This window comes from Leucoraja erinacea, chromosome 35, assembly GCF_028641065.1.
Source record: "Leucoraja erinacea ecotype New England chromosome 35, Leri_hhj_1, whole genome shotgun sequence".
Classification (NCBI taxonomy): domain Eukaryota; kingdom Metazoa; phylum Chordata; class Chondrichthyes; order Rajiformes; family Rajidae; genus Leucoraja; species Leucoraja erinaceus.
In genome coordinates this window covers 11926604-11953251 of record NC_073411.1, presented here as the reverse complement: position 1 = coordinate 11953251, position 26648 = coordinate 11926604, and the positions used below count along the sequence as shown (strand labels likewise).

The 26648-nt window shown below is 44.7% G+C and overlaps 1 protein-coding gene across 3 annotated transcripts in view; it reads left to right on the top strand.

Moving 5' to 3' along the window:
• Positions 1 to 471: 471 nt before the first annotated feature.
• zgc:110329 (uncharacterized protein LOC550500 homolog) overlaps positions 472 to 26648 on the top strand; it is an 87653-nt gene continuing 61476 nt past the window's right edge. The window contains exons 1-2 of one of the 3 annotated variants that reach the window (XM_055662317.1): positions 472 to 737; positions 22515 to 22700. In XM_055662317.1, the coding sequence (XP_055518292.1) occupies positions 645 to 737; positions 22515 to 22700 (279 nt within the window). In that variant the 5' untranslated portion in view covers positions 472 to 644. The remainder of the gene's footprint in view (positions 738 to 22514; positions 22701 to 26648) is intronic. The other 2 variants (XM_055662318.1, XM_055662316.1) reach the window with 2 other exon arrangements.

Sequence of the window (26648 nt, the reverse complement as noted above, 5' to 3'; positions counted from 1 at the left end):
CACACACACACACACACATACAGAGAGAGACACAGGAACACACACACACCCACACACACACACACACATACAGAGAGAGACACAGGAACACACATACACACACATACAGAGAGAGACACAGGAACACACACACACACACACACACACACATACAGACAGAGACACACACAACACACACACACACACATACAGAGAGAGACACAGGAACACACACACACCTCTTGTCCTAAGTTAGGTTTGTTAGAGTTGAGAAGAAAGTAAACGGAGGTTAAAATGTGGACCATTACTGAGCTCCCAATATATTTGAGTCCTGTTCCTTGCCTTTGCCCTGATCCCCTCAAACACAGATTGATAGAGAAACAGGTCCCTTTGTTGTGTTAACAGGACCTCGAAACATAGTGGGAGCTCAATGCTGGTCGGTGCTGGGGCTGGATTGGGCAGTCAGCGCGGGGATGAGACAAAGGAGGAGAACTTTGTGAGTGAGTGAGCCGGGCTGCAGCTGGTGCTGCTTTTGCTTTCAGTTTTGCAGGGGCGGAAGCTGGAGGTAGCCTGAGTGCTGGCTGGCTGGCCGGCCGGCTGTTGCCCTCGGTACCAGGGTGCGTGAGTGGCCGGGGCCGGAGCTGCTGGAGCCGGGGACCGGGGAGATGAGCGGCCGCTCACGTCTGCGCCGCACGGGCGCCGATGCCGTCTACTTCATCCTCAAACTAACACTGACAATCTCCGCCACTCTCTTCTCGGTGAGTGATGGGTTATTCCGTCGGAGTGTGTGAGGCCCGGCGCCAATTGTGGGTGGGTGAAACAGCAACTCGCATTGTGTTTAAGAAGGAACTGTGCAGATGCTGGAAAATCGAAGGTACACAAAAATGCTGGAGAAACTCAGCGAGTGCAGCAGCATCTATGGAGCGAAGGAAATAGGCAACGTTTCGGGCTGAAACCCGAAGGGTTTCAGCCCGAAACGTTGTCTATTTCCTTCGTTCCATAGATAATCAGTTGTCTATTTCCTTCGTTCCATAGATAATTAGTTGTCTATTTCCTTCGTTCCATAGATAATCAGTTGTCTATTTCCTTTGTTCCATAGATAATCAGTTGTCTATTTCCTTTGTTCCATAGATAATCAGTCTGAAGAAGGGTTTCGGCCCGAAACGTTCCTTAGATGCTGTTGCACCCACTGAGTTTCTCCAGCACTTTTGTCTACCAGCAGCTCATATTTAACTTGGTAATTTTACACCCCAGCGATTTGAATGTTGACTTCTCTAACTTCAAGTAACTCCTTGCTCTCCCCTCCTCTCTCCACCACAGTTCTCCGACCAGTCTGACTGTCCCCCCTGCTACATTTTATGCTATGCTGTTGCCATCTCCTCGCTCACAATATTACATTTTCCTTGATTTGCAATATGTGTGTTATGATTGTGTTTATAGTTTGTTTGGTTGTTTTGTTGTTTGTCTTTTGCACGAAAGTCCGCGAGCATTTGCCACTTTCATTTCACTGCACATCTCGTATGTGTATGTGACAAATAAACTTGACTTGACTTGACTTGACTGTTTCGTTTTCACACCCTACCCTTCCTTATCTCTGTGTCTCCCTCTCCCCTGACTCAAAACGTCACCCACCCCTTCTCTCCAGTGATGCTGCCTGTCCAACGCTGAGTCACTCCAGCATTTTGTGTCTATTTTCGGAATTTAAAACAAACATCGCCAGTCAAAAAGTACTCATTAAAGTACTCATTAAAGTACTCAACCACTGAGGTTGTTCAATGTCAGGGGCACATGACAATAAACTCACTTGAACTTGTGGGATTTAGATGGATGTTAGCCGCGACCCTGGACGTCCATTCCTTCCCATAATAACTGTTATATTTCTTTGGTTATTGCAACTAGTTGAAGTTTCATCCTTGATTAGACTTTTTGCCCTTGTTTACTTTGGCCTTGTATCCAATTCCCCATTAATGGGGAAGTCCCTTCAGGGGATAAAATTACATCTGCAGACATAATTAATAGGTTTTGTTTTTGGTTTGAAAGATAAATGAGAAACAGCACCCCCAGCAAAATGGTGTTTTTTTTAGAGGGGAGGGGTGTGTGGGTGTGAAGAGATTTATCAAATTCTTTAATGCTGTCAAATATTCGGAGTTAGATCTGTGGTTTAATTAAAGGTTCGCCACTTGCTCAAGGTAGTTACGAGATTCTTGTCAAATCGAAACTGGGCTTTTTCTGCCTTGTCTCTGCTTGTCTCACTTCTTACGCAACTGAATTCTATTTGTTTATAATAAGTTGCCTGTTCAAGACACAACACGCTCTTAAGACTTTGGAGACGGAAGAAACTGCAAGGAACTGCGGGCAGGTGGGACGAGTGTAGATGGGGCATCCTGGGCTGCATGGGTAAGTTGGGCCGAAGGGCCTGTGTCCGTGCTTTGCTCAGATCCTAAGTAAAACACAAAATGCTGTAGGAAATCAGTGGGTAAGGCAGCATCTGAGAGGATGGATCGGTGACGTTTAGTGCCTGAAGGTGGACCCTGAACTGAAACTTCACCTGTCCATTCCCTCCACCGATGCTGCCTGACCCACTGAGTTACTCCAGCATTTTGTGTTTTGATCTTAAGGCTTTGGGATGGCACCATTTGGAGATTTGTGTGCAGTTCTACTTGTCCCATTGCACAATGTGGAAGCTTTGAAGAGTAGGCACAAGAGATTTACCAGATGCTGCCTAGATTAGGTGGTATTAGCTATAATTGGACAAATTTGTATTGTTTCCCCTGGAAAACCAGAGTTTGAGGAGAGACCTTATAGAAGTTCATGAAATTATGAGGCTTAGCTATGGGAAATTCCAAATTCTTTCTCTTAGGGTGCAAATGTCGAATCTAGAGGGCATAGCTGTGGTGAGAGGGGCAAAGTGTAAAAGAGATGGTTGGGGCAAGTTTTACATAGAGTGGTGGCTGCCTGTGCTGTGGTGATGGGTGCAGATGGAAAAGCAGCATTTAAGAGGCTGTTAAATAGGCACATGGATATGCAGGGAATGGAGGGATAAGGACACCCAGGTTAAATCCTGAAATTACTATATAATACACTTAAGGGGCTGTCCCACTGCGGTGACCTAATTGGCGAGTTGAAAAGATTTTTGGAGAGTTAGAAAAAGTGTCATGTTGAAGACCTCCTTCAACCTCCTTCAACTATGTTGAAGACTAGCTCCGACTAGCTTCGGGAAAATTGGACACTGAATAGCGGAGAGTGAAGATGACCTCCCTTCGACTTTGTTGAAGACTATACGACTACCTTTGACTACCTTTGACTACCTTACCTTTGACTACCCTCGATTACCTACGACTAACATGCCGACATACTACGACCTACTTCGACTAAACCTACGAGTAAAACAAATATCGATTTTTTTTTGGATTTTTTTTTTCCCATGGCGACCTATTTTTACTTGCGGGCATTTTTCAGCATGTTGAAAATTACTCCATGACCCAGCTGAGGCCTCGAGTACGCGGGGACCACTCTCGAGCATGAAGGAGAGTTACAAAGACCTCCTAGGACCTCGTGTCCACCATGCTATGCTGTGAGTACGAGTCAAGGGCAAACCCTTCTAAACTCGTCAATTAGGTTGCCGCAGTGGGACAGCCCCATTTAGCACTACAGACTGGGGCTAAAGTTCCAAGCAATTCTCTGTTTACTCAATCAAAAGCACTCAGAATTTCAGTTGTCAAATTTTCAACGCCAAATGTGATGTGTCATGGAGAGTGATTCATGGAGGTTAAATAGGGTTAACCTGTCCAGTTACTTCATGGCCTCTATATGGATACAACGAGTGTGTTACTGATAATTCAGAAACATCCTCCTTTGAGCTGGATTTTATTGTCCACTGGACAGTAGATTTCCAACACTTCATTACTTTGGCAGTGTCATCTTGTGTGTGTCTGCATTGTATATGAAATAGCAGAGCCACCATGCATATCCTGGCACCGTCTTTGGCACAGTCCCACAGTGTAACTGCTGCAATTATTTCTTGGAGTTTATGGGTATCCTGAGGATTGCATTGTTTTTTAAAACATTGAAAGTCACAACGATGCAACCACGGGTGTATTTAATAATCTGGTTTGAAGACATGCAGCTTGTAGCAGCTACATTGCTTCCAGTTGACAGTAAAATTCAGCTCAAGGGAGGAGGTTTCTGAATTATCAGTAACACACTCACAGATAGATAGAAAATAAGTGCAGGAGGATGCCATTCGGCCCTTCGAGCCAGCACCGCCATTCATTGTGATCATGGCTGATCATCCCCTATCAATAACCCGTGCCTGCCTTCTCCACATCTCCCTTGACTCCACTAGCCCCTAGTGGAGTCGTTATACATCGAGATGATCAACCCAGAGGATGCAAGAGAATTGGAAAGTAAAATTCACATATAAAAATTCTAATTATAGATGTTTTGATTGAATAGATTAAAAGATACAGCATGGGAAGAGGCCCTTCAACCCATTGAGTCCATGCTAACCATTGATCAGACCGTTCCCACTAGTTCTATGTTTTCCCATTTTCTCGTCCACTATTTTCACACTAGGGGCAAATTTATGGAGGCCAATTAACCTTTGGAATGTGGGAGGAAACCAGAGCACCTGGAGACAACCCACGATGTCACGGGGAGAGCGTTCAAACTTCACATAGTCAGCACCCAAGGTCAGGATCGCAAACCAGTACTGTGAGGCAGTAGCCCCCCCCCCCCCTGCCCCCCCCCCCCCGTTTGTAATAATAGTCTGGAAACATTGTGTTCAAAACACCACAGAAAGTTAGTGGGAACGTTTCTATGTTGGAGAAAGCTAATCAGACTCCTGAACACTCTTGCCTTCTACTTTTGGCTGAAAGTGAACTGGAGAACATGGAGTATAAATACACACCAAAATGGACACGGAAACTCGGCGATATAGTTGGCACAGCGGCAGCACCAGAATCCCGGTTCGATCCTGACTGCGGGTGCTGACTATACGGAGTTTGCACGTTTTACCGGTTTTCCCTGGGTGCTCCGGTTTCCTCCCACACTCCAAAGACGTACAGGTTTATAGGTTAATTGTCTTTGGTAAGAATCGTAAATGATCCCAATTATCCCAACACATCATTGTAAATTATCCACAGTCATTGAGCTATAATGACTTTGCCGTTTTATGTACAATGATAGTGGAGAGACACACTCGCTGACTCTGGCAATGCTGTAAGTGGATTAAATCATCTACTTATATTAAGTGTAATGCCCCTGTCCCACCTAGGAAACCTGGACGGAAACCTCTGGAGATTTTGCGCCCCACCCAAGGTTTCCGTGTGGCTCCCGGAGGTTGCAGGTGGTTGCCGGAGGTTGCAGGTAGTGGAAGCAGGTGGGGAGGCTGACAAAAACCTCCGGGAACCGCACGGAAACCTTGGGTGGGGCGCAAAGTCTCCAGAGGTTTTGGTTCAGGTTTCCTAAGTGGGACAGGGGCATTAGTGTGTGGGGATCGCTGGTTGGTACGGCATGGGTGGGCCGAAGGGCCTGTCTCTAAACTAAACTGAACAGTTTTAACATAAAGGCTATATGTCGTGAACGGATTTGCAGGAGTGCATTTGTGTCTGCTTCAGCCAAGTGAATGGTTAAACCAGGTGCAGTGTGTTGTGTGGACAATGGGCGACTTGTGCAGGGCATGCATGAATAAAAGTCTTTCTGTTGCCAAAGATGTGTGGGGACGGTAATATTTATATTCCATGAAAATGAGAAAAATGATTGCGGAGGGACCTTGCCGAGTATGTTCTGCTTGTCAGTAAATTAAAGTGAGATTTCACCATTACCTTTGCAACTTCCCTTTATTGCCTCGATGTCTCTGTCAGACGTGCTTTAGATCAAAGGGACCGAGGTAAATGAAACTCCTGCTCCCTCTAGCATTCTTCCTGCTTAACACTTCTTAATTTTTGTTGCGGAGCAGAGATATTTCACTGGCATTTCTTTGATTTAAAAAGATTATTGTTTCTTAGCGGTTTTAATGAAAAGTATGGATCAGTCTGCTTGCTACTTTTATTATGTAAGTGTCAGCATCCTCTCAAAGTTACCTCGGTGATCAGACATTGAAATTGTCATTTGCTAATTTATTTATCATTAATTAATTTATATGCAATTATTTATGTACTGTGATGTGGGCTTTGCTGGCAAGAGCTGCATCAGGCCCATTGTTTCTGCTTGCCTCTGTCCCACTGAAATAATCTTCACGTACTCTGACTACATCCTATCCCTGGTCCAATCTCTCCTGACCCCAGATACCTTACACGCCCTTTATCCCTTCAATGACCTGCTTTCCGAGCCCTCACTCCCTCATGATCTTTCTCCTCGCATAAACCTTTGCCCTCTGGTTCTTGATTCCCTAACATAATAATAATAATAATAATAATAATATATTTTGTCATTGCACAGAGGTGCAACAAGATTTGGTATGCAGCTTCCATCCAATATTTCCTAAGTACAGCACGGAAGATAAGGCCATTCGACCTCTAGTTTTTCCCATATACCTGCGCTCAGACCATAACCCTCCACAGCAATTTATTTTTAAATGTGATGGATGTTTATGGAAGCTATACACCGCTACCACTCTATGAGTTGTGTTCTGGGTTACCCCTAAACTTGTGTGTAATTCTCATGTCATGGCTTGTTTGAACAGCACTCTCAGTGGGAAAAGCCACGTCAACTCTGTCTGCAGCCATTTTAAAAACCTCTATCAAGTCCCCCCTTAGACCCCAGACTCCAAAGAATAAATTTATATTGTTCAACCTGGACTCTGTAACTTAGTTGCTGAAATGGCAACATTCTAGTAAATCTTTATATCTCTCTACCGTGGACCTCCTTCCTAGGGGACCAAATGACAACATACTAAATTGGCCTATGCCTTGTACAATTTTAACATTACATCCCAACTTCTAACTCAATGCTCTGATTTATAAAGGCCAGCACACTAAAATGCTTTAGGCACTAATGAGATTCCAAGGGAACTTGCACATTATTCCCAGACTGTTCACCTACTTCTTCAATTCCCACTAATTTTAATGAACATTCAGCCTGCCATACTGTACCCCTGTCCTACATTAGCCTGAAACCTGAACGGAAACCTCTGGAGATTTTGCGCCCCACCCAAGGTTTCCGTGTGGTTGCCGGAGGTTGCAGGTGGTTGCCAGAGGTTGCAGGTGGTTGCCGGAGGTTGCAGGTAGGGAGACTGACAAAAACCTCCGGGAACCGCACGGAAACCTTGGGTGGGGCGCAAAGTCTCCAGAGGTTTCCGTTCAGGTTTCCTAAGTGGGACAGGGGCATAAGGCAGCAACTCTACCGCTGCGCCATAGACTGGTTAGTTGGTGAGCAAACAAAAGCTTTTCACTGTACCTCAGTACGTTGGACAATAATAAGCCAATACTAACAGCGTGGGCTGCAGTGTTCCTGAGCGGTTCCCAAGAGATAGACAGGCTTGATCGATCCCGGTGATGGGAGAACGCTTAAGGCACCGTGTGCTGCAGACTGTTCAAGGGGCCAGAATTGATTTTGAAACAAGTCTTTGATCACGGATGGAAGGTCCAGTGATAAATCTAAGATCACGCTGGCAGTTGCGAAGTGTGTCAGGGTGATGCTTTGTGCAGGCTATCGAGCTGACAGCGTTCCCTCTAATTGCTGTCTCAATCCAGAACCTTCCCTAATGTGCTTTTTCTGTGAGTTAATAATGGGAGTTGTAGCTCATCTCCCAGATGTGTTAGTTCCTGCTGACACCGGAGGAAACGTCCTTAATCACTTTGGTCAGTCGCGGCCAAGTCTTTAGTCTCTAGTCTCTAGTCTCTAGAATGTAGACTTTATAGATTCAGCGTGGAAACGGGCCCTTTGGCCCACCCAGAGAAAACCCATGCAGTCATAGAGAGAACATACAAACATTAAGCAGACAAGGACCTGGGTCTCTGCCGCTCTTAGGTAGCTCCTCTAGCGCTGCAAGCAACCGACTGAATACCGAGCCCTCCGAGATCATAGGTTCCTAAGTCATAGGAGCAGGGTTAGGCCATTCGGCCCATCGAGTGTATTCCCCCGTTCAATCATGGCTTTCCCTCTCAAAACCATTCTCCTGCCTTCTACCCCATAACTTCAGGCAACAATACTAATCAAGAATGGATTCTTATTGATTTGGTCTCCATTTCTCGACTTCTTACGCGGGAGGCGCTACAGGTCTCTCCGTTGCCGAACCAGCAGGTCGAGGAACAGCTTCTTTCCGGCGGCTGTCACTCTACTCAACAACGTACCTGACTGTGACTGCCAATCACCCCCCCCCCCCCCCCCCCCCCCACCCCGATTCCCAGGACCCCCCCCCACTTATTATTATTTATTCAAATCGTTTGCTAAGGTCGCTCTTCAAGGGAGATGCTAAATGCATTTCGTTGTCTCTGTACTGTACACTGACAATGACAATTAAAATTGAATCTGAATCTTGAATCTGAATTACAAGCATATGGATGCAACATAATCGTAGACAATAACTGTTTCAGGATCGGGTGAAGGGTGGTCAAGAATAATAAATAGCAATTTCTCCTTCAATCTCCTGTTTTCTATCTCTTCTTTTTCTCTCTCTATTTTCTCTCTTTTCTCCTTCCCCTCTTCTCACTGTTCGGTATCACGCACTTCTCTATTTCTCTTTCTTTTCTTTCTTTTAATGCTTTAAAAAAAAAAAAATAAGTTGTATATAAAATGTAACATGTCAATATATATTAGGTATCTATAGTACCACATTATTGTACTTCTAATAAAATTAAAAAAATAATAATAATAATCAAGAATCTATCAATTTCCACCGTAAAAATGTCCATTGACTTGGCCTCCACAGCCACCTGTGGCATGAGAACGTCTCACAATGTCTTCCTTTTCCACTCCTCCCATATAACCATATAACAATTACAGCACGGAAACAGGCCATCTCGACCCTTCTAGTCCGTGTCGAACACGTATTCTCCCCTAGTCCCATATACCTGCGCTCAGACCATAACCCTCCATTCCTTTCTCGTCCATATAACTATCCCATGTCCCTGCTCCTCCTCTTCCGCTCATCGCCCACCCCGACACTTCCCCTGGTTCCCCGGTTAAACTTCACCGTACTTCGCAACTGCAGCGAGAACAAACAGAATCCTTGCCGATGGTTTGTGGGTGGGGAGCAAGGAAGATAGAAACCGATGGATGTCAGAGCCAAAGATGAAACGGCAATCTTCTTAAAGATGCCTGGAGTATGTGGAGGAGATGAAATCTGAGCGGAACAAAGCGCGATCAAAGATCGGTGAGAAGGGGATATGTGTCATTTGTAGGATTCCAAACACGCTGCCTGACAGATAGTGCATCCTCAATTAAAATCAGCCCTGCCAAAACAAAACAAAACAAAAAATAATAAGATCAGCTAAAATCCAGAGCAAAGGCGTGGAGCAAACTTGAAGAGAATGTGATGTTGAGGGACAAGCAACGTGTAAGCATATCTTGTTAGCATTGGAAAGAAACAAACATGAATGAGGGTAGACATAAATGCTGGAGAAACTCAGCGGGTGCAGCAGCATCTATGGAGCTAAGGAAATAGGCAACGTTTCGGGACGAAACCCGGAAGGGTTTCGGCCCGAAACGTTGCCTATTTCCTTCAGTCTGAAGAAGAGTTTCGGCCCAGAAACGTTGCCTATTTCCTTCAGTCTGAAGAAGAGTTTCGGCCCAGAAACGTTGCCTATTTCCTTCAGTCTGAAGAAGGGTTTCGACCCAGAAATGTTGCCTATTTCCTTCGCTCCATAGATGCTGCTGCACCCGCTGAGTTTCTCCAGATCTTTTGTCTACCTTCGATTTTCCAGCATCTGCAGTTCCTTCTTCAACTCTTCCCACAGATGCCGCCTGCCTCACTGACTTACTCTGGTACTTTTGTGCCGTCTAATCTGTGACAGCATCTGCAGTTCCTTCTCAATCAAAGAAGAATGAGGTTGTGCCCCAAAAGCCTACTGCTCACTGTAACTATTTCCAATGTCGAGCAGGAAATTGGGGGCTATGTTGGAGGAACTGCAGAAGGTGGTTTACGCTGAAGATAGACGCAAAATGCTGGCGCAACTCAGCGGGGCAGGCAGCGTCTCTGAAACATAGAAACATAGAAATTAGGTGCAGGAGTAGGCCATTCGGCCCTTCGAGCCTGCACCGCCATTCAATATGATCATGGCTGATCATCCAGCTCAGTATCCCGTACCTGCCTTCTCTCCATACCCCCTGATCCCCTTAGCCACAAGGGCCACATCTAACTCCCTCTTAAATATAGCCAATGAACTGGCCTCAACTACCCTCTGTGGCAGAGAGTTCCAGAGATTCACCACTCTCTGTGTGAAAAAGGGTTTTCTCATCTCGGTTTTAAAGGATTTTCCCCTTTATCCTTAGATGTGACCCTGCACCCGCTGAGTTTCTCCTAACATCGGGAACAATCTTCCGCATTAGCCTGTCCATCTGCCTTTCCTTCTGTAAGTTTCTCCACAGATGCCCCTCTCAATCTTCTAAATTCTAGAGAGTATGTGCAAGTCTAATCAGTCTTTCTTCATAGGACAGTTCCTGACATCAAGGAATCAGAGGTTGGTGAACCGTCTCCCACTCCCTCTACTGGCAATAATGTCCTATCCTCAGATTTCGAGCAAAATTGGGGCTATGTTGGAGGGTCTGCACCAAGACCCTTTACAACTGAAGATAGAGCAAAATGCTGGCTCCTATACTCAAATCCTTTTGCATGAAAGCGTTCGCTCTGAAGAAGAGGACTAGGTGATGTTTTGGGTCGAGATCCTTACTCAGGCACATATATGGTTGGAAAGAGTCACAGGGATATTGCCCAAATGGGACTAGGCGAAAATGGCAACATGGTCGGTGTGAAGGAGGTTGGCAGAAGGGTTGTAAGACTCGCATCCTTTTTCCTCACAGTGGTCCTTATGAAGAGCTCGTATGTTTTATAATTTAAAGATGACAGTGGCACATAATTGTCGAATACTTTATCTCTCCTGCTCAATGAAGTGGCTGGGAAGATCATCAAAGACCCCTCACACCACAACCATGGACTGTTTGCCCTCCTCCCATCAGGGAGGTGGTACAGGAGCCTCAGGTCACGTACTAGTAGGATGAGGAACAGCTTCTACAATAACACAATCACACTGCTGAACTCGGAGTCCCCGCCGATAGATTTCTACGGTCCCTCCGTCCCCACTGTTTAATTATTTTGTATTTTTTGATTATTCTGTATCTTCTCTCTTTCTATTTTTTAAATTTCTTTATGCACAACTACTACGGACTGACGAAAAACTGCATTTCGTTTTACTCATACTTATATTTGTGCGATGACATTAAAGTTAAAATTGAATTGAATTAAAGTCCACCTCTTTAACCAGGCATTCTGCACCCTAATCTTAATGCCAGATGGTCACAAAACGCTGGAGTAACTTGCTGGTTACTCGGTGGAGGGTGGCACAGTGGTGGAGTTGCTGCCTCACAACGCCGGAGACCCGGGTTCGATCCCGACATCGGATGCCGTCTGTACGGTCTGTACAGTGTTTGTATGTTCTCTCGTTAACCGCGTGGGTTTTCTCCGACATCTTCGGTTTTCTCGCACAAGCGGCATGGTGGCGCAGTGGTAGAGTTGCTGCCTTACCGCGAATGCAGCGTTGGAGACCCGGGTTTGATCCCAACCACAGGTACTGTCTGTACAGAGTTTGTGCGTTCTCCCCATGACCTGCGTGGGTTTTTCCCCGAGATAACCATATAACCATACAACAATTACAGCACGGAAACAGGCCATCTCGGCCCTTCTAGTCCGTGCCGAACACATATTCTCCCCTAGTCCCATCTACCTGCACTCAGACCATAACCCTCCATTCCTTTCCCGTCCATATACCTATCCAATTTATTTTTAAATTATAAAATTGAACCTGCCTCCACCACTTCCACTGGAAGCTCATTCCACACAGCTACCACTCTCTGAGTAAAGAAGTTCCCCCTCATGTTACCCCTCCCTTAATTCTCAAGTCATGTCCTCTTGTTTGAATCCTCCCTACTCTCAATGGGAAAAGCTTATCCACGTCAACTCTGTCTATCCCTCTCTTCAGTTTCCTCCCACACTCCAAAGACATACAGGTTTGTAGGTTATTTGGCTTGGTATAAATATTTAAAGGACTGGTCATAATGTGTGTAGGATAGTGTTAATGTGCGGGGATCGCTGGTCGGTACGGACTTGGTGGGCCGAAGGGCCTGTTTCACTGCTGTATCTCTAAACTCAGTGGGTCAGACAGCATCTCTGGTGTAAAGGAATAGGTGGCATTTTGGGACAGGACTAACTCCGCAACACCCACATTCCAGTGGTGTCACTTTGAAGATAGCAGAGTTTAATTGTGATGTGAGGAATGTTCAGACTAAAGAGCTGAGATTCCACAGTCGGTAGTTAATGCATCGTAAGGCAATTTAGATGGCCAGTGATGTTTAACTAACAAGAAAATAACATGGTAGCATGCCAACTTTAGATTTCTGTCTCCTGCTGTGCACAATAAGCATTGGTTGTGCTTGAGGAGCTGTCTAGTACTTGGGTGAAGTCTGTCAGAGGTTTTAGTGCTGGTGAGGTGATTAATAAAGGAATAGCAGAAGAACATTAGGCTCACTGTGTCTGCTGATGGTGACACTTTCTCCAGCAATGTAATGAACTCATTAAAGTAAAAACCAAGTTGCAAGAAAACCCCTCTGCTAATTAAAAATGGCCAATCGATGCTTTGGAGTCATAAATCCAAGTAACACAGAAACAAGCCCATCGGCCCACAGTCTCCCTCAACCTCCAATCCCATTTGCAACATATAAGATTGTTAAGGGCTTGGACACGCTAGAGGCAGGAAACATGTTCCCGATGTTGGGGGGGTGGTGGGGGGGGGGGGGGGGGGGGGGGAGTCTAGAACCAGGGGCCGCACACAGTTTAAGAATAAGGGGCCAGCCATTTAGAACGGAGATGAGGAAACACTTTTTTCTCACAGAGAGTGGTGAGTCCGTGGAATTCTCTGCCTCAGAGGGCGGTGGAGGCAGGTTCTCTGGATGCTTTAAAGAGAGAGCTAGATAGGGCTCTTAAAAATAACGGAGTCAGGGGATATGGGGAGAAGACGGGAACGGGCTACTGATTAGAAACATAGAAAATAGGTGCAGGAGTAGGCCATTCGGCCCTTCGTGCCTGCACCGCCATTCGATATGATCATGGCTGATCATCCAACTCAGTATCCCATCCCTGCCTTCTCTCCATACCCTCTGATCCCTTTAGCCACAAGGGCCACATCTAACTCCCTCTTAAATATTGCCAATGAACTGGCCTCAACTACCTTCAGTGGCAGAGAATTCCACAGATTCACCACTCTCTGTGTAAAAAATGTTTTCCTCATCTCGGTCCTAAATGATTTTCCCCTTATCCTTAAACTGTGACCCCTTGTTCTGGACTTCCCCAACATCGGGAACAATCTTCCTGCATCTAGCCTGTCCAATCCCTTAAGAATTTTGTAAGTTTCTATAAGATCCCCCCCTCAATCTTCTAAATTCTAGCATGTATTGGGGATGATCAGCCATGATCACATTGAATGGCGGTGCAGGCTCGAAGGGCCAAATGGCCTACTCCTGCACCTATTGTCTATTTACCAACACTTGGCCCTTAACCTTCTTTTCCCAGGAGATTTTTCTTATAAAGTTCCTGAAACCCACCATCACTTCATGGAAAGAAATTGATAGTAAACAATGTAGGAAAGAATTGAAGATGCTGGAGTAACTCAGCAGGACAGGCAGTTACTCTGGAGAGAAGGAATGGGTGATGTTTTGGGTTGAGACCCTTCAGCTTGAGATACTCCAGCATTTTGCGTCCACCTTCGATAGTAAATAGAATGAGTATCAGTTGTAGACAAAAATGCTGGAGAAACTCAGCGGGTGAGGCAGCATCTACGGAGCGAAGGAAATAGGCGACGTTTTGGGTCGAGACCCTTCGGAACCCTGAGCATCAGTTGTAACTGCTTTGAAGACAAAAAGTGGTTGCTGGAACCTTGAGCAAAACTCTGAGTGCCGCCTCTCCACTCTCTACGCAGATGCTGCCTCGAGTTCCTCCAGTACTTTGTGTATAACTTTTTATGAAGTTTTTGTATTTTGATTATTAACATGGGAATAAATGAGGGACAAAAATGTGTGCAATCCTTCAAGCTGCTGGCCCCACCATCTGATATCTGTCATGCATCCTTCAATCTCCTAAATCGAATGAATGTCGAGTTGAATGTTGATTCCAATGAATATTGAGAGGAAGATGGGCAGAAAATGCGGGGTGGTGCTGCCTAACAGCGCCACTGTTCTGGGTCCACTTTAAATCTCCAATCTCCAGCAGTGTCTGATGAAAATCAGCGCTTGGGTCAATTCTGTCAGAGGCATTAGTAATGGTGGGGTGATCAATATAAGGAATCTCAGTAGAATCACATTACACTTGCCGTGTCTGCTTACTGTGACATTTTCTGCGATAATGTAATTAAATCATTAAAGTGAACCAGTGGTAAGAATACATCTCTGCCAATTAAAAATACCCAGTCAATGTCCTGTTTTAGTCATTTAGTTCAGAGTCCGTCTCCTCATTTTCACCAGCAAGACATATAACGCCTAATGGATCTGTTATATGCATTCGTGAAGGGGGTAGTCTATACTCTTTACACTCTTGTCCCCTTTGCCTCACATCCTGATTGGTCAGCCGATTGGGAAAAGATGCAGCGAGACCTGGGTGTCATGGTACACCAGTCATTGAAGGTAGGCATGCAGGTGGCAGTAAGAAAGCGAATGGTATGTTAGCTTTCGTTGCAAAAGGATTTGAGTATAGGAGCAGGGAGGTTCTACTGCAGTTGTACACGGTCTTGGTGAGACCACACCTGGAGTATTGTGTACTGTTTTGGTCTCCAAATCTGAGGAAGGACATTATTGCCATAGAGGGAGTGCAGAGTAGGTTCACCAGACTGATTCCTGGATGTCAGGACTGTTTTATGAAGAAAGACTGGATAGACTTGGTTTATACTCTCTAGAAATTAGAAGATTGAGAGGGGATCTTATAGAAACTTACAAAATTCTTAAGGGGTTGGAAGGAGGTAGATTGTTCCCTAGGGAATCCAGGACAAGGGGTCACAGCTTTAAGGGGAACTCTTTAAAACCGAGATGAGAAGAACCACACAGAGAGTGGTGAATCTTGGAACTCTCTGCCACATCCTGAGGCCAGTTCATTGGCTATATTTAGAGGGAGTTAGATGTTGGCTAAGGGGATCAGGGGGTATGGAGAGAAGGCAGGTACGGGAACTGAGTTGGATGATCAGCCATGATCATATTGGATGGCGGTAGGCTCGAAAGGCCGAAGGCACCTAAATGTTTCTAGTTTCTATCCTTGGGAAAAGATTGGAGTGAACAGAGAACATTGGACAGGCAGCACAGGAAATTAGATATTGGGAGATTTAGGAAGAGCATTGGAGGCCTGTATTGGCTTGCGATGGATCCCACATTTGAAGAAAAATGAGTTGCTTCTCAACTCATCCATGCCTCAATTCATCCACAAAGAACTATCACAATGAACAAGAACTGATGACCAACCAAGATTCTGCACACTCAACTAATGGAGGGAAATGTGAACAACAGGATTCTAATGAAGAATATCAAACATAATTGTAATTTAATAGAGTGAACACTCACTGTGGGCCAGCAATTACCCAATTTACTGCAGCGTGAATGAGTCTTGCAGGGATAAGGCTCTCCGGGAGTTGCCAGTTACTTGTTTTGATTCCCACTGAACAGCAGCACATTTAATATGTTCCAGCCTTAAGATTGAGCGCTTCAGAGATTGCACTGAAATAATCAGTCCTATTTACTTTTTTTGCCATGCACACAAACGCTGTTTAATGAGGATGATCGATGTCAAGTAAATTCTGAGCAGAGGAAAGGATGTGAAGCCAAGAAAGACTAATGAACCTCGTTAGGGAGAAGTGAAGTCATCTCGGGCAGTTTGTGCAGAGTGAAGGGATTGTAAGGGATGTTCGGCAACTGCCGTGTGTGAGAATGGTGCGGGAAGGAACTAGGCTGATTTGCACAGGAATGTGTAAAGAACGTTCTCCCAGTGTGAACTATCAGTTAACCAAAAGGAATATGTGTTGTTTAGAGGGGCAGCAGAGGTCTCTGTTCAGCTGCTGGGCTTTCAGTACAGATCTTTGGCATCAATGCAATTAAACCAGCATTTTGCAGCCATCGATTCTTTTTCTCTCATCTACTTAGTTCAGTTTACAGATGCAGCATGTGACAAGCTCTTCGCTTCACTGAATCCATCATCGATCACCCGTCCACACTAGTTCTATGTCATCTAACGTTTCCATCCATTCCCTGCACGTGAGTCGAGGGTGTTTTATTGTTATATGTCCCAAATAAAACTATGACATTCTTACTTGCAACTGTACACACTACACTGTACACACTGCACTGTACACACTGCACTGTACACACTGTACACGGTACACACTACACAGCACACTGTACACACTACACAGTATACACTACACTGTACACACTGCACTGTACACTACACTGTACACACTACACTGTACACACTGCACTGTGCACACTGCACTGTGCACACTGTACACACTACACTGTACACTGTACACACTACACTGTACACACTACACTGTACACACTACACTGTACACACTACACTGTACACACTGCACTGTACACACTGCACTGTACACACTGCACTGTACGCACTGCACTGTACACACTGCACTGTACACACTACACTGCACACTGTACCCAGTACACACTACACTGTACACACTGTACACACTACACTGTAAACTGTACACACTACACTGTACACACTGCACTGTACACAGTACACTGCACACTGTACACATTGTACACACTACACTGTAAACTGTGCACACTACACTGTACACTGTAAACTGTACACAGTACACTGCACACTGTACACACTGTACACACTACACTGTACACACTGCACTGTACACACTACACTGTACACTGTAAACTGTACACAGTACACACTACAAAGGCAGGTACGGGATACTGAGTTGGATGATCAGCCATGATCATATTGAATGGCGGTGCAGGCTTGAAGGGCCGAATGGCCTACTCCTGCACCTAATTTCTATGTTTCTATGTTTCTACACTGTACACACTACACTGTACACTATGCACAGTACACAGTACAAACAGTAGTCTGCAAACATGATAATAACCAACAAAAGAAGTTCAGTGTGTGTATATATACATTATGTGTGTTTATATACACATGTTTTTAATATGAAAAAAAGATATATATACACAAAATGCTGGAGTGTCTCGGAGAGATGCTGCCTGTCCCATGGAGTTACTCCAGCGTTTTGTGTCTATCTTCGGGTTTAAACCAGCATCTGCAGTTCCTTCCTATATACTGATTTGTGGAGGTTAGTTAACATACAAACCCGCACGCCTGTGGGATGGAACTGGGGCACCCAGAGGAAACCCACATGGTACAACCTCCCACGTACATGACTATCCCTAATCAGCCGGTGTCTATCTAAATGCATGTATATCCTATCCTTCAGAATATGTTCCAGTACATTTCTGACCACAAATGTTAAACCCACTGGCCTGTAGTTCCCAACCTTTTCCCTGCAGTCCTTCTTGAATGTAGATGTCAGATGGGACAGGTTTGGAGCGATGTGGGCCAAACGCAAGCAGGTGGGACTAGTGTAGCTGGGGCATGTTGGCAGGTGTGGGCAAGTTGGGCCAAAGAGACTCTATGACTAGAGGCACATCGTTTGATCTTCCAGCACCTCGCCTATATTTAATGATCACTCATAAATCTCTTGGTTTCCTGGTCCTCCAAAATATTCCAAATGGAATTTAAACTGGAGGTGGTGGAGGGAGGACCAGCCAGAAAGGGTTCTTGGGAAGAAAGAGCTACTTTAAATGTAGTTGCGTCTTGTTGGGTAACTATGGTAGGGTGGAGATTATTCCACGCTTTAATTGTGCGGGGGAAGAACGAATTGCTGTACACATCCGTCTTGGCAGCAGCTATCTCAAATTGGATCGAATGCCCTCGTCTGCTCCGAATTGGTTTGGGTTTGGTGTAGGTGAAGGGAGGTTAAGAGAGAATCTTTCAGAGTGTTGGGCCAGAGGCAGAACCTGCTCAGTAGCTTTGGTTCTACGGTCGATGAGTTGCCTCCCTTGTATTGAATGGGTGCGGATCTAAAGAAGATGATTCATTGAATCAATGGTTATTATCTGCCGTTCGTCAAAGAAAATGTGCTGAGGCTGGTGAATCATACACTTAACATCCTTCAAGGTTGTGAACATTAGGTGAGGGCAAAGACAGTACATTGGAAATATGAAACAGATAACATCATAAGGCAGCCGAGCTCCATGCATCCATTGTCCCTGCTGTTGTATTCTTTAAATGCCCTTATGTGACTTTACTCACCTCACCACCACTCACTTCTGCTTTGTACAGTCAGCCAACTCCTACTGTTCTCCATTTCGCTTGAAACCATTCATTCTCTCATCCCACAGAGTCCTAATGATTAAATGATGAGGCAGAAGCCTCTAGGGATCACACCGTCCCTAGCCAAAGATCCACCTATCTGGGAACCCCACCTGTGGAAAGTAACTGCAGATGCTGGTTTGTGCTGAAGAGAGACACAAAGTGCTGGAGTAACTCAGCGGGCTGGGCAGCATTTTTTTTTTTTTTTAATTAAAAAAATCTGGAACAGGAGATAAAACTTAGCACAAACATAATTCAGTTTAAAAAGATAGAAACTTAGAAACATAGAAATTAGGTGCAGGAGAAGGCCATTCGGCTCTTCGAGCCTGCACCGCCATTCAATATGATCATGGCTGATCATCCAACTCAGTATCCCGTACCTGCCTTCTCTCCATACCCCCTGATCCCCTTAGCCACAAGGGCCACATCTAACTCCCTCTTAAATATAGCCAATGAACTGTGGCCTCAACCACCTTCTGTGGCAGAGAGTTCCAGAGATTCACCACTCTCTGTGTGAAAAAAGTTCTTCTCATCTTGGTTTTAAAGGATTTCCCCCTTATCCTTAAGCTGTGACCCTCTTGTCCTGGACTTCCCCAACATCGGGAACAATCTTCCTGCATCTAGCCTGTCCAACCACTTAAGAATTTTGTAAGTTTCTATAAGATCCCCTCTCAATCTTCTAAATTCTAGAGAGTATAAACCAAGATGTACAAAACACTTTTTTAAAAGGATATTGGGATGAGGATAGGTGATTGTGAGTGTGATATTTGCTATACTGATTGTATTGGGCAGGGTGATTATAGGGTGATGTGTTGTATATATGACTAAGATACTGTATAGTATATGAGGGCTTTTTCTTTTTTTTTCTCTTTTTTTGTATGGCTTTGTAAATATTTGATTAATAATAATAATAATACACTTTATTTATTGGGCGCCTTTCAGACATCTCAAGGACACCTTACATAGGTTAACAGGAAATATAAACACATAATCAGAATATAATAAAGACATCACAGAAACACAAATTAAAAACAGAATTCTGTCCAAAAATCAAAAACACAATGTGAAGAGAGAGCAGCGGCAACTAAAGCGCTCCAGCGTCCACTCTCCCTTCACGGCAGCCATCTTGGACACAGACTAACAGGATTACCTTACAGACAAAAAATCATCCCACCACAATGGACACCACTGTGTGTAGTGTATACATGTAAATAATTTGGTGTACATATGGTGTACAGTATATATAGCTGCTAAATGTGTATAAGATAATTACAAGCAGTTGAATAAGGGATGGGATTTAATAAACTTTGGCTTCTTCCTGCTCCGTTTCGGACACATATGATTTCATTTACTTATAGATATTGTTTATGCCATTTTATAAATATTCTTGTTTTGTTTTTTGTATGTTGTTTCACACTTGCTTTTTATTCTTTTATTCTGTTCGAAATAAAGAATTAAATAAACAAATAAATAAATAGATCATGTTTCTCGGGGTATCTAAATTTTAATAGTTGTTTAAGTGACTATTCAATTCATTTCAATGTTATTGTCACTGCACAAGTATAGGTACAACGAAATTCAGTTTAGCGCCTGGTCAGAGTCACAGTGCAAGATTCTAGAAGTAAAAATAAAAATACATAGTTGGCATACGATAAAAGTTAAAAAAAATACTGGTTAACAATGTGTGGATTGTGGATGAATTAAAACTGATAGATAGGCAGATAACTGTATACAAGTGGGAGAGTCTAAGGATGGCTAGCTTCGGGACTCCGAGCAGCAGTGTAATGGTGTTGAAAAAGCTGTTCCTATCATGGAAGCTGCGGACCAAATCTCGTTGCACCTATGTGCAATGACAATAAAATATATTATTATCATTATATTATTATTATTATTATCTCTGGGGAGATAGAGGGAGTGCATAGAGGGAGTGCAGAGACGGTTCACCAGACTGATTCCTGGGATGTCAGGACTGTCTTATGAAGAAAGACTGGATAGACTTGGTTTATACTCTCTAGAATTTGGAAGATTGAGAGGGGATCTTATAGAAACTTACAAAATTCTTAAGGGGTTGGACAGGCTAGATGCAGGAAGATTGTTCCCGATGTTGGGGAAGTCCAGGACAAGGGGTCACAGCTTAAGGATAAGGGGGAAATCCTTTAAAACCGAGATGAGAAGAACTTTTTTTCACACAGAGAGTGGTGAATCTCTGGAACTCTCTGCCACAGAGGGTAGTTGAGGCACAGTTCATTGGCTATATTTAAGAGGGAGTTAGATGTGGCCCTTGTGGCCAAGGGGATCAGGGGGTATGGAGAGAAGGCAGGTACGGGATACTGAGTTGGATGATCAGCCATGATCATATTGAATGGTGGTGCAGGCTCGAAGGGCCGAATGGCCTACTCCTGCACCTAATTTCTATGTTTCTATGTTTCTAAAAAGGATAGGTGACGTTTTGGATTGGGACCTGCACGCCTTTGGACTGTGGGAGCACCCGGAGAAAACCCACACGGTCACGAGGAACATGTACAAACTGCGTACAGACAGCGCCCATAGTCAGGATCAAACACTGGCCTTTGGCATCGTAATGCCCCTGTCCCACTTAGGCGATGTTTTAGGCGTCTACAGGTGAATAGGCATCGGCATTCATAGATGTGAAGGTCAATGCTCAGAACCAAGTTCCTGAAACAGGATGATATTTTCCCACAGGTTCAGTGAACTGACTCGAGTGGTCAAATTTAGTGAATGCATCTTTGAATGCCATCCAATCCCATCCCACCCCAATGAAACCGCTGGCCCCAGGGCTCAATACACTTCAGCGATCAGCACGCTCTATAAAAACCGAATTCATGCTTGATATACACTTGCTCCACTCTACTGCGCTAACATTTGATTGTTGTACTGCCCCTCTCACTAGTAATCCTGTTACCATTCTCTCTGGCACGATTGACTACAGATGCTGGAATCTGAAGCAACAAGCAATGGGTTGGAGGAACTCAGTGGGCTGAGCATCATCTGTAGGAGGACATTCCTTCACCCCAATAAAGGCTGCTCCACCCACTGTGTGTCGGGTTTTTATAGTTTAGAGATACAGTGCGGAAACAGGCCCTTCGGCCCATCGAGTCCGCGCCAACCAGCGATCGCCCCGTACATTTGCTCTATCTGTCACACTGGGGAATATTTACAATTTTTACCAAGCCTATTAACCTGCAAACTGGAGTTTGGGGGGAAAACCGGTGATGCTGGAGAAAACCTACACGGGTCACGGGGAGAATGTACAAACTCCATACAGACAGCTCCCGTAGTCAGGATCGAACCTGGGTCTCCGGCGCTGTGAAAGCCCTGTCCCACAGTACGAGTTCATTCCAAGAGTTCTCCCCGAGTTTGCCCCGATTCGAACTCGGAGATTTACGGTAATGGCCGCTCGTCGGTACTCGGGGCTCTCGTGGACATTTTTCAACATGTTGAAAAATCTTCACGAGTCTTCCCGAGCTTACCTGCCGTTAGCGAGTCTTCCCGAGTACCTGCCGTTAGCATTACGAGCCGCTAAGAGATGTCCCCGAGCTCCGACGTACCCGCTACGTTCATTCTCCGTGCTTACCACGAGTTAGATTTTTTTAGAACTCGGGAGAGCTCTTGGAATGAACTCGTACAGTGGGACAGGGCCACAGCCTAGTTGCTCCAGTGATTGTTGGATGTTGCAGTATATACTTTGTTTCTATTTGACTGCTCTGGGATTGTAACTGTTCTGTGTCTTTTTCGTTTTTTCTTTTTCTTTTTTTATTTTGTATGAATTTATTGGCATTGAATCTATTCAATTAATTTGATCAATCTATGTAAAGCACTTTGGTTCAAAGTGATTTTGTTTAAAAGTGCTATATAAATAAATATTTTTATTATAAAATACTATTATTATTATTATGTAACTGATCATGTTTTCTCGCAGATGCTGGGATTGCTCATCATTTGCATTGGCATTTACGCCGAGGTGGAGAGGCAGCAGAACAAAACATTGGAAGGGTTTTTCGTGGCACCCGCTGTCATCCTGATACTCCTGGGGGTCAGCATCTTTGTGGTCTCCTTCGTTGGGATGGTCGGAGCACTCAGGGACAACCAGCTTCTACTGAAAATGGTAGGTTACTTATTCATACAGTAAGCTACTCCGACACGTTGGGCTTTAGACATTCGAGATACAGCGTGGAAACGGGTCGTTCGGCCCACCGAGTCCACACTCACACCACCATTCATGCCAGTTTTGTTATCCCACCTCCGCATCTGCACACTGGGGCACTTTACAGAGAGTGCCAATTAACCGACAAACCTGCACATGTTTGGGTTGTGGGCGGAAAGTTCAGCACCCGGAGGAAATGCATGTGGTCATGGGGAGAACGAACAAACTCCACATAGAAAGCGCCCAAAGTCAGGATCGAACCTGGGCCTCTGATGCTGTGAGGCAGCAACTCTAACAGCTGTGCCACTATGACACCACGTCTTGTAACCATGTCCTCTCAAAGGAGGGTGTGTGAGGGTGAACCTGTGGAGTGTGGGAGGAAACGCAATATTGTTTCCGATGTTGGGGAAGTCCAGAACAAGGGGTCACACAGTTTAAAGATAAAGGGGAAATCTTTTAGGACCGAGATGAGGAAAACATTTTTCACACAGAGAGTGGTGAATCTGTGGAATTCTCTGCCACAGAAGGTAGTTGAGGCCACAGTTCATTGGCTATATTTAAGAGAGAGTTAGATGTGGCCCTTGTGGGTAAAGGGATCAGGGGGTATGGAGAGAAGGCAGGTACAGGAAACTGAGTTGGATGATCAGCCTTGATCATATTGAATGGCGAACGGTGCAGGCTCGAAGGGCTGAATGGCCTCTACTCCTGCACCTATTTTCTATGTTTCTATCTGGGAGGAAACCCACACAGGTCACGGGGAGAACGTACAAACTCCACACAGACAGCACCCGTCGTCAGGATCGAACCCGGGTCTGTGACGTTGTTAGGCAGCGACTCTACCTCTGTGCCACCATGCCACACATAAAAGATAATACATAGAAGTGAATTATCTGCATCCAACTCACAGGTTGGCAGCTGCCCAGCTCCTGTGGCCTCGAGGGCACACGGAACAGGGTAGGTAAACGGATGTGACTCCGTGTTTATTTTGTTGACATAAGTGCAGGTGAAGACCCCGTAGGCATTTGTGTGATTAAAAAAACCTTTCAAAATTATTGTCATAATTTTCTGTCTGACAAGGTTTAATTAGTTTGTGAAACAGTGAACAGTTGAAATTAGTTTCAGATATAAGCAGGGTTTGATCCCTCTGGTACAGTGTAAAAATAGATTGGTGGCCAGTCCTTCTGGTCTTTTGTATTCAAGGGCCATCTATTTATTTTATGATGTCTTGCAAACCTTTTTCTTCTTCTTTTCGTGTCCATCTTGTTACAAATGCTGCCATCGTCCCTCCTGAAAAGGACGCAAGCTCCGTCGACAATCAGTGGGAGCCATCACTTGTTGCAATAGATGATGGTGGTAGCAGAATTAGCTCAGGATACTTCCGTGACGTGGACTCTTCTGCGATGGGGCCTCCTAAACTTAATCTCCCTTCATTTCTTCCCAATTCCTCTTCTTGTACGAAGTTAACCACACATGTTCCCCATCCAATTTTAGTTTCCTCAAATGCCCTCTGTTGACATTGGACCCTAATGCCCCTGTACCACTTAGGAAACCTGAACAGAAGCCTCTGGAGACTTTGCGCCCCACCCAAGGTTTCCGTGCGGTTCCCGGAGGTTGCAGGTGGTTGCCGGAGGTTGCAGGTAGTGGAAGCAGGTAGCGAGACTGACAAAAACTTGGACATTGTAATCACTGCGGAGTCTTTCACCGCAATATTGCCTTTGATCACTGCACTTGGAGTCATAAAGTCAAACAGCACTGAAACAGGCCCTTCTACCCTATGTCTTATAAGAAGAAGAATAAATACGTTTATAGGCCAAGTATATTCACATACAAGGAATTTGCCCTGGTGCTCCGCCCGCAAGTGACAACATGACAAGGTCTTCACTTCCTTCTCCTGACCAGTAACAGGAAGAACATACATTGATGCAAAGCAACATGCCCAAAGATGCTTCACAGGAGGTTTACGGGTCAATAACAGACACTAGGGCACTTGAACTAGTGAACAAATGTTTGGTCAGTGAACTTTTGAAGTTTGAAGTACTTTTTTAAAGGAAGTTGTGGAGAGGCTGGTGGAAAAATTTATGAATGGAATGCCAGGGCAAAATGTTGGAGTCTGAAGAATTGTCTCGACCCGAAACGTCGCCCTTTCCTTCACCTCTCCAGAGATGTAGCCTGCATTTCTTCAGCTGTCGTTACAGAGGCTGTAAATGTGAAATTGCACCAGATAACTCTGAAGTTGCTGGCTGGACAAGAAAGCTGAGATTTTTATTTTGGAACTGCAGATGCTAGCATCTTGAGTTACTTCACATTTTGTGTCTGTCTTCCAGATTAGTTTTTCTTTAGTCTTTCAGTTTTGGAAGCACAACGCAATCCCCATTGTGTTACCGGTTAACTTGCGTGCATCTTTTACTCTTTGAAGTTGCAACTGGTTAAAAATAAACATGAGCAGCCAGGGGCTCAGGCAGAGTCATTGTCAATGCAATGGGTCATTGTTGCTCGTCAGCGAAGTCATAGCAACATCAGAGTTATGGATGTTCATTAGCTAGGGATGGAAACAAAGAATAAAAACAGTGCATTAGTGCTCCCTTTGCAAACAGGAGTAGAATAATTTTGAAATAGTTTCCATAGAAATAAATGGGATGTTGCATCCTACTGACAAGTTATAGTGTTGAATTAATTGGCAGGTTCCTTTGTGTGTGTCCCTTATACATTTATGCACCCAAGGGCTTCTGAATGGCAAACATGCCCATTTGTGATTTGCATCTTATCTGCACAGTGACAAGTTGTTTTGTTCTTGTGCTAAATGATGTGCGTTTCCTAAAACATTCTGGCTATCCTCAGTGCAAATATTTACCCTCCACTCAATATTACTTCAGCGCTTTATCTTGTCATTGGGGTTTTACGGGAGCTGGCAGCAAGGAAATTGGCCGATATATTTTACTCCCCTACCACTGTGCCCAGGCTCCATAACTACTCCAATTGGCTTGAAAGTGGCCCGGGGTATCCTGCAGCAGCCAGAGGTGGTGTTCAAATGACTGCATTACTTCGGCTGTGGTTAGAGAGGCCGTAAAGGTGAAATTGTGCCAGAGAACTGTGATGTTTCTGGCTCCTACAAGAAAGCTGAGGTTTTTTATTTTGGAGTCGCAAGGAACTGCAGGTGCTAGAATCTTGAGTAAAACACAAAGTGCTGGAGTGACTCAGTGGGGCAGACAGTATCTGTGGAGGGAATTGATGGGCGATGTTTAAGGGTCGGCACCCTTCTTCAGATTTTGTTTTAACTGGCAGTGGAAGTCCACCCTGCTTCTTATAACCAGAGAGAAGTGATGGTATTTTAATCTAAGGAGCAGGATTAACCCTGTCCAGGGAAACATTAGGAGATGGGACTGAACTTTTTCCTGAAACCAAGATTCAAATCCATATCAAAGATCGACACAAAAAGCTGGAGTAACTCAGCAGGACAGGCAGCATCTGTGGGGGGAAATAAAGGAAAAATATTTACACTATTGGCATGACAGTCAACAGCATTGGGGTCCAAGTCTATAACGCCCTGAAAGCGACAACACATGTAGTTAATGTAGCAAAGAAAAGCAAATTCTGAAGAAGGGTTTCGGCCCGAAACGTTGCCTATTTCCTTCGCTCCATAGATGCTGCTGCACCCGCTGAGTTTCTCCAGCTTTTTTGTGTACCTTCGATTCTCCAGCATCTGCAGTTCCTTCTTAAACAAAGAAAAGCATATGGTATGCTTGCTTTCATTGGTTGGGGCATTGAATCCGATTCTATGTCGCTCTTCCAGGGAGATGCTAACTGCATTTCGTTGTCTCTGTACTGTACACTGACAATGACAATTAAAGTTGAATCTGAACCTGAATCTGAATATAAGAGCTAGGAAGTCATGAAATCATTATAGGACTA